Source organism: Pterocles gutturalis, unplaced genomic scaffold, assembly GCF_000699245.1.
Source record: "Pterocles gutturalis isolate BGI_N339 unplaced genomic scaffold, ASM69924v1 scaffold12341, whole genome shotgun sequence".
NCBI classification, from domain to species: domain Eukaryota; kingdom Metazoa; phylum Chordata; class Aves; order Pterocliformes; family Pteroclidae; genus Pterocles; species Pterocles gutturalis.
The window spans coordinates 10,557-19,263 of NW_010097919.1; the positions used below are offsets into that span (position 1 = coordinate 10,557).

The window sequence follows — 8,707 nt, forward strand, 5'->3', positions numbered from 1 at the left end:
CCCTCCCAGCTTCACCGTGTCCCCTCCAAACTCACCCAAAAGTGGTCCCTGAACCGCGCCTCCCGCATGCCGCCGCTGCCGCTCCCGGGGCCGCCCTGTCCCACCGGTCCCACCCCACGACGCGACGTCCCCACCCAGTCCCTACCCACCCGCAATCGGCACGGCTATACCCACCCACCTCCTGCGTGGAGCGGGTCTGGGGAGCGGGGCGTGATGCTGCGGAGGGTCCCACGGCAGAGGCGGGGGGTCGGTGGGGGTGCGAGGGACGGTGTCACCGTGGGAGAAACCCACTGGTGACAGGCAAACACGATGGTTTCACGAAGGAAACACGGTGTGGAGGGAGAGGTTGGTGGAGTATTTTGGGGAAGTTTCACCATCCGCAGTTGATTAGGGGACACTGTCCAGCAACCTCAGAGCAGCTTTACAAAAAAAATACGAAAGCAGAGAACACAGGACACTGTGTGCTGGAAAGCCTGAATCACACCTGCTGCCTCTGCTGTAAGACTGGGACAGCTAACAGTCCTGGGATTTCAAAAAAGGTATTTTCCGCTTAGTGAATTAAATCTGCTCACTTGTGAGCTGCCACTTGGCAAACGTTTCTGAGGTTTATACCGATGAAAGGAAGCTTGCGTGGATTTTGCTTTCAGCGTTTGTGGCGGCAGTTCCTGTCCCCACAGCAAGAGGTGGTGTCACATCAGTGCTTTAGATCCGAAAGGTTTCGGGCAAAGCTTTGAGGAGGATTTACCAACCATCTGTCAGTTGAGGTACAATCTGCTCAGCTGCAGGCACACAAAAAACTCCAAAGTGTGTGTTCTGGAATAAATTTCCAATTTATTAAAGAGGAAATTGTCACCTCCCTATGCCACAGCAACAGCACAGAAATCAGAACTTCTGAGTATTTCTCTTCTGTTCCTAGAAACAAATACATATCTGCAAAATTTCAGACTAAGACACTCTGAGCTTGACGCTTTCTAGTAGCACACGGTTAAGGCATGGCACAGAAGCACCAACGGGGTTTTAGTCACAGTGGAAGATATCAAGCTGTCCTGGATGGGACAAGTGACACAGGGCAGCCAAAAGTGGGGACAGAGAATAACCCCAACAGAAGCCCTGATCAGAGGTGACTGCAGCACAGCAGCTCAGCAGGGATGAAGGACTGAGTTCCGGTGTAGCAGGTAAAGCTGAACACACATGAAATGGAGCGACTCTAAACTGAGATTTCCCGCATCCCAGATAGAAATTCTAACACTGGGAAAACCTCGGAAAGTCAGGAAATTAAACAGATGCTCTGGGATATGCCCTCCTCCCAAACCATTAACGGCTGCAGACAGTCTACTGACAGAACCAGTCATCTAAATCTCTAGCAGTCACTACTCCAACAGCTACATGTGCAGCTGTCCTCATTTTTCAGAGTTCTTTTAGTAAGAGTGTGTCCAGGGGAGTTTGTGTTTTTTAAAGGCACGTGTTGCTCAAGAAGCAATAATTTAGAACAGAATATACAAGCCTTTTCACATGGAAACTTTTATTCTCACTGAGATCTGTACATTCAAGTCGCACATATTTTGAAGTCTTTGATGGAGCTGGAGCATGGGATCACAACAACAGCCTGGTGTGTTTGAAGAGTTTTAAGAGTTTATGCCTCAAAAGTAGCCAGGAAACTTGTGACTATTTCCTTCAACTTAGCTTCTGTCTGGTCAGAGATCTTCCCTTCGGTCCTGTTGAAAGAGTTTAGTTGAACTTCAGATGCAGGAACAGATATAAGGTAACTCCTGGCTAAGGCAAAGAAAAAGTTCACAACAAACCTTCCAGTTTCTAACAAAATTAGCATTATTAATGAATCAACACATTTCTGTTTGACGCAGGAAGCAGCTATACCACTGAAACAAATGTAACATCCCTTCTCAAAAAGGTTAGTCCTGTTCAGGAACTCAGGTTTGTCAACAAACGCTTTCAAAGCAGGCAAGCATAGTTCAACAAGGCTCTATCTCTGCCTCAGAGAGAGACGGCACGTGATGTGACTCACGACAGAACAAGCTAGGACCAGGTGACAGGACAGGACAGCAGAAACACTCAGTCCCCAACCGTCCGCTCAGCAGCAGGGAATGCAGCGAGCAGCATTTAATCCACGGTACTGTAACAGCTAAAAGCTATCAAAAATATAGGAACTGACTAAATTAAATTATTTCAGTATGAAATTAGGAGGGGTATTCAAGCAGGTGCGTTTTAAGCATCAGCTGGATTTCCTAAGTCAAGACTGGAGACAAGAAGCTGAGCTCTGGACAGCCGAAGGCCGATTTAACCTCCAGTTCTGGTACAGGCAGCTGATGCTCTAAGATAAAACTACATCAACGGGGTTCAGTGACCATCACCTGCACTCCAGCTGCCATTTCAGCACCCGTGGGATGAAGTAAGAGAAATCCTCATACCTGATCGTGGAGAGGAGGGCCTGGTGCTGGCTCAGTACATGAGCTAGGAAAGCACTCTCAAATTTCGTTATTTTGCTGGGCTCCAGCTTGTCCAAGTGACCTCTCACACCAGCATAGATGACTGCAACCTGTTCCTCAATAGCCATGGGAACTGCATTAAAAAAAAAAAGCGTTCAGGCCATCTGGTAACTCTTACATCAGAGAGTCCTTCTTTTGAAGATCAACTGCACATACACAACGTGTTTCAAGTCAATCTGCATTTCCCATGTCCACCAAGTACCTTAATGCTGCCATAAAGACCATACTCGTTAGCACAAGAAACGTGGCCTTGTTACACCCAAGACACTCACCGTACTGCCCTTGTTTGAGGAGCTCTGTCAGACGCACGCCGCGGTTCAGCAGCTGCTGTGTGGCAGCGTCCAGATCAGAGCCGAACTGAGCAAAGGCAGCTACTTCACGATACTGAGCCAATTCCAGCTTCATCGTACCTGCCACCTACAACACAATCCACAGGTCACACTGAAATCGACCAGTTTTTAAATGAGTCTAGTAGTTTGTAGCTTATCTTCAGGTGACAGTTGTCACAAGTCAAGTGAATCTCAACACTGACAGATGATTATATGCATTTCTAAAAATCCCACCATCTGCTTGGCCTTTTAACATAGGTGTGCTATTCCTCCCTAAAATGGTGAGACTTGATATTAAACCTGTAATTCCGTATCTGGACTAGAAGTACGGAGTTAAAACAACATTCTCTATTTCTAGTTGGATCCGTCCCCAGTTCAGTATACTGAAACTTAACAGTGCTACAACTTCATACTGATACTATTTTCCTTTCTTCCTCTGCCTCTCAGCAGGCAATAGAAATATCAGAGATCCCCAAAGCTTGTTCTTTTACAATTCCGTAACACAAAGGAATACAAAGCTTTATTCCCACTCTATTCACAGGCCTTTAGAGTGAAATGGGTTGGAAAGCCCACACACTACTTGTCTCCAGCAAGAGGAGGAGCAACAGTTTCATGCCTACCTGCTTCATAGCCCTGGTCTGAGCAGCAGAACCTACACGGGACACTGACAGACCAACGTTGATGGCTGGACGGATACCTTTGTAGAACAACTCAGTTTCCAAGAAAATCTGTAGGAGAAAATTGTTTTATTAGCTTGGTCGGAAACCTCCTCAGAGACCTGCCACAAGTTACACAGAAGTGTAAGAAGCCCTACCTGTCCATCAGTGATGGAGATGACGTTGGTTGGAATGTAAGCAGACACATCACCAGCCTGAGTTTCGATGACAGGCAAGGCAGTCAGAGAGCCACCTCCAAAGGCATCGTTCATTTTGGCTGCTCTCTCCAGCAGGCGAGAGTGCAAGTAGAACACATCACCTGGGTAGGCTTCACGACCGGGTGGACGACGCAGCAGCAGAGACATCTGACGATAGGCAACAGCCTGTGTGGTATAAAGCAAGCTTTGAGATTCAGTAGCTCATTTAAAATTTTGAATTTCTACACCTGAGGTGACCTTACAGCTAACAAACTCCAATGCTAGACTACAAGGCCTACAAACAATGTTTCCTGACCTGTTTGGATAAGTCATCATAGATGATCAACGCATGCTTTCCATTGTCTCTGAAGTATTCCCCCATGGAGCAGCCGGAATAGGGAGCCAGATACTGCAGGGGTGCTGCATCAGATGCTGTGGCAGACACCACAATAGTGTACTTCATGGCATCTGGGAAGAATTGGAGACAGATAACACTGTAAGTACATGCTCATAATCAGCAAATACAACACTCATGTAAAGTACTAGTTGCAAAAGCAAGGCCAGACAGCATCACTACACTGTTATGGGAAAGAACACCACACCAGTTAACATGTCCATTAGCTCAACTAACTCAAGTTTCATGAGCAAGTTCATGGCAGCTTACATCCAACACTTGCAGACTTCTTTCACAGTTAAAAATGAAGTTTAAACCTTCACTAAGACATACTTTGGTTCTAGAAGTAACTCAGTCTGAAAGCCTGCGATTTCCTGGCTTCTGCAAGGAGATACTACCCTTTGTTTTGTAGTCACAAATTATTGTCATTAAAATGTGTGTGTGGGGGGGTATTGCTAGGTATGACTCTGCTTGACCACTAGGCAAGATGCCTGATCTCTTGCAAGCTGTTACAGCCTTGGTCAACGAGATGACTGTGTCTGAAAAGATGCGATTGTTTAATCTCTTACATCTGGGCAGTAAAGCCTACGTCTGGGAGTAAAGTGTCTCCACTAAACTTGCAACTGTCAATCATGACTTGCATACATATGAAACAAACGCCAAGTCCGTAAACACATGCAGGCCACAGCCTGTCAGCAGACCTGTCTGACTGCCAAGAGAGAGCTCTCTGAACTCTGCTAAAAAAAAAAACAAACATGGAAGGTGACTTTTCCAGAAGCAATTCAGCAGTTTTGGGGCCTCATACTAGTCTTCTAATGCAATGTAGCAAAACAGGCTTTTTTTTCCCCAGATACCTAGAAAGATTTCTTGTCCAGAAAAAACAAGTAGTTCTCACATCTACTAAGAAAATAATTCTGGCCATACTCGCAGCTAGCAGAGTTCATAGTAGTATTCAGCGTAACAAGAACAGGATGTCACTAGTTGCCAGGCTCAGCCATCTTAAAAAATCTGTACCTGCATCAGTGAGCCTCTTCACCAGCTGAGCAACAGTAGATCTCTTCTGGCCAATTGCAACATAGATACAGTACAGCTTCTTTTTCTCATCTGTTCCATCATTAAATCGTTTCTGGTTGATGATTGTATCAATTGCAATGGAAGTTTTCCTGTGTAACAGAGAACTTGGTTAAGTTAAGCTGCCTATGGTTCTCCCAACCTCTAACAAGTTCTGTGTTCAGCTTTGTAGGGCGGTGCATGCTGTACTCGAGTCTCTGTTTAAAGAAGCATTTTTAGCTTGGGCGTTTAACTTACCCAGTCTGCCTGTCACCAATGATCAGCTCACGCTGGCCACGACCAATTGGCACCAAGCTGTCCACAGCCTTAATGCCAGTCTGCATAGGTTCACGCACAGAGATTCTGGGAATGATCCCAGGGGCCTTTAAGCCAACTCTTCTACGTGTCTTAGCCGTAATAGCACCCTTAAAAGAGAGGAGAAAAACTGTTGCAATCTGTTATCATGTAGGCACAAAGGTAGTAAACACCTAGTGACAGTTACCTTCCCATCAATGGGATTGCCCAGGGCATCTACAACACGGCCCAGCAGCTCTTCCCCAACTGGAACATCCACAATGGCACCAGTCCTCTTCACAACATCCCCTTCCTTGATCAGTCTGTCATTACCAAACACGACAACACCAACGTTGTCGGGCTCTAAGTTCAAGGACATACCCTAGGACAAAGATCACACCATCCTGAGAAAACCCATACAAACACTTACAAACTCTTGACAGTTTAATTCCGATATGATTATTCTACTGTGTAGAACATCCAACATCATCTTATCTCAATCTTATTTGTAACAATAGTCAATGTTCTGCTTTTATGTACAATGCACGCCATGTTCTTCCATACTGCTGAGAAAACCTGCCTAAGCCCTCAGTGTGCTACATAATTATACTTGCAGCAGTCTAGCACTAAGTAATTTAATCTCTATAAAAAGAACATAAAGGATAAGCAGGGATCAAATTCAGCATTTCTCCCTTGCTTAGGAATTGGACAGGGGAAAAGCACTGGTTTCTTCTCTGCCTAAGGCAAGTCAGGTCATCAAAAATACTGGCAGAGATGTTGCAGTACTCTCAGAACAGTCAGATGCCTTTTTAACTCTAGTCTACTCTTAGTTAGGACTGTAAGAAGTCAGCAAACTGCGCACTGTATCGGAGCACAGAGGCTATTATTCAACAGTAAACAGAAAAGTCAACCTGAAAACAAAGAAAACAAAATCCAATGCCAAATCAGTTCTTAATGCTTCCTAGATAAAGACTAATAAAGCTCAGATGTTGGAGATAATAATACTGAAAGCAAAGTATTACAAATTCAAATAATATCTGCTTTCTGTAGTATTATTTCAACTAGTTACTATTCATTAAGGTTGCAAGGAAATCTGTAAAAGTTCCATATGGGTACCTCCAAACATAGTTTCAGGTTGTCCTTAGGAGTCTTTTTTATATTTCTAGGTTAAGCAAACCGCTTTAGTGAAAGCTTACCTTCAGTCCTGAAGAGAATTCAACCATTTCTTCTGCTTGGACATTTCTTAGGCCATACACACGGGCAATACCATCACCAATTGAGAGCACACGGCCAGTCTCCTCAAGTTCAGCAGAGGTATCAGCTCCCAAAATACGTTCCTCAAGAATAGAGGATACCTCAGCAGTACCTGTAAAGAGACATTTCAAACCAGACTTAGCACATTAAGGCACAGTATGAATTCAGTAAGCTTGGCTTGAATTGACAAGCCAAGGTACTCTTTCTCAAGTATGCCACAAGGTCTAGCAAGCAACACTCTTCCTTATTATATAGTATGCAAAAGATAAATAACAGCTCCTGCATTCACTGACAATAAAAGCAGTTTCAACTCATCATTACAAGCCAGCTTCAATCAAAACATTGATTCGTTATTAGTTTCGTTATTAGTTTCCTTCATTAAGTCCTACACAATTAGCAATCTCTTCCCTTGAAAAGCAGTTAGATTAAATAATTAGCCTTGGCTCAGAAAGAACAGACATGCTAGCTCTGCCTGCAGAGCATTTACTTAGACTTGAGGCATCAAAACACCGTCCACTGAGTTGTAATCCAAGATTCAAATCTATTTAAAGGAACTCAATACACGTAAGGAGCAAGTTGTCCGATATAAGCTATAAAAATGTATTCCTCATTTTCCTCAAATTTGCTTGGCAGTGTACCTCCAAAAACTTTTTATTTCCTCAGCTAGAAAACAGTATATAATGCTGTGAAACTGGGTAATAATACCTTTAATCACCCTAAACCACTTCAAATATTGTACATGAACCACCACCAAAAACACAGCTATGCAGAGCCGCTGCCTTCTCTAAACACCAAGATGCTGTCAGCAAGAAAGTTATACCCAAGGACACAAGGTCAAACCCAGGCAGGCCTGGGAAAGTCATCTGTTCCCTCATACCGTTACAAACAAGACAGGAAACTGGAATTTGAAGCATTTTTTCAGATAATTCTGCGGGAGTTGGAGACTGAATCGAATCCTCGTGAAACAGGTAAGCCATGTAAGCCAACTGACATGTGACCACTCCTTTGGTTTGGGCATAATTTCAATAGTTATTCAAGTAAAGTCTCCTTGATGTGACTGTAATAAATAGTTCACTATTAAATACTATCAGTACATAAATGTCCTCAAGTGTTTTGTCAACTAACACACACACGCCTCACACTCCGTATTCAAATTCCTTTTTGTCTGACAGGGCAAGTTCTTAAACCGCACACTTAATATTAAGACTCACCAGTTTTCTGAAAGCATGTTTTGGAGGCATGGAGGTTTCTTGTGGCAACAAATGCTGCACCCAGGGTGTTTCTGGAAATCTAAAGTAAGTAATTATTTCAGTAAGATTTCCTTAATCCTTCAAAAAAACATTAAGAAATAACACACTGAAATTTTTGATCATGAGCAAATACATTTGGTGTGTCTCTGTTTTGAGCTGAGCTCCACAGTACTTCATCCAAAAATTGTGTTGAACCATGTCCAGCACTACTAAGGCAGAACAGACGGTACAGGAGATTGCTCTAAGCTACTTGCTGCATTTTTCTGCATTGCGTTTATGTCACTGCCACAGCACTGCAGCGGCTCCCTAAACACCACCTCCTCTCGTTTGCCACCTTTGTGCTGAACATCAAAAGCTTGAGGCATAAAGAAATCAGTGCATGCCTCACAGCTCTGCACAAGGGAGACTGTGTCTTCTACGGGTTGGCCTTTCTGAGAAAAATCCAATCGCAGAATTTCTGAAGTATGGCTAGAACATATACAACAGCAGAAATAAAAAAAAAAATCTGGTTTAATGAATATATATACTAAAAGATTATAATCCTACATCCCAAGTAAAGCTCCCAGTGCAGTCCCATGCAGCATTAATGCCACTTCTCTGAAAGCCCGGGCAGGCCTCTCCTCCTTTCACCTTCACAAGAGACACCGGCTGCAAACGGGTCCTGACAAATCTTCGCACTTTCACTCTCCACACAAACACGGGGGAAAAAAAAGCCCCCTGGAAAAACCTCGCAGCTCAAATCCCTCACCCTGACTGGGATCTAGCAGCTTCCAGACGTT

General features: G+C 44.0%; 2 protein-coding genes across 2 annotated transcripts in view; both read right to left on the reverse strand.

Moving 5' to 3' along the window:
* LOC104471647 (proline-serine-threonine phosphatase-interacting protein 2-like) overlaps positions 1-68 on the reverse strand; it is a gene marked incomplete at its 3' end in the record, with an annotated part of 10,305 nt that extends 10,237 nt beyond the window's left edge. The window contains exon 1 of the mRNA XM_010087049.1: positions 36-68. Coding sequence (XP_010085351.1) covers positions 36-68 — 33 coding nt within the window. The remainder of the gene's footprint in view (positions 1-35) is intronic.
* A 1,414-nt stretch (positions 69-1,482) lies between these two features.
* On the reverse strand, positions 1,483-7,971 carry ATP5A1 (ATP synthase, H+ transporting, mitochondrial F1 complex, alpha subunit 1, cardiac muscle; the record flags this gene model as incomplete). The annotated part of the gene is given in 11 exon segments (XM_010087039.1): positions 1,483-1,715; positions 2,427-2,577; positions 2,777-2,921; positions 3,454-3,561; positions 3,648-3,872; positions 4,003-4,154; positions 5,095-5,243; positions 5,389-5,555; positions 5,633-5,806; positions 6,621-6,790; positions 7,890-7,971. Coding segments are annotated over 11 exon segments (1,605 nt in total), but the record flags the coding sequence as incomplete, so codon positions are not given.
* Positions 7,972-8,707: the final 736 nt, after the last annotated feature.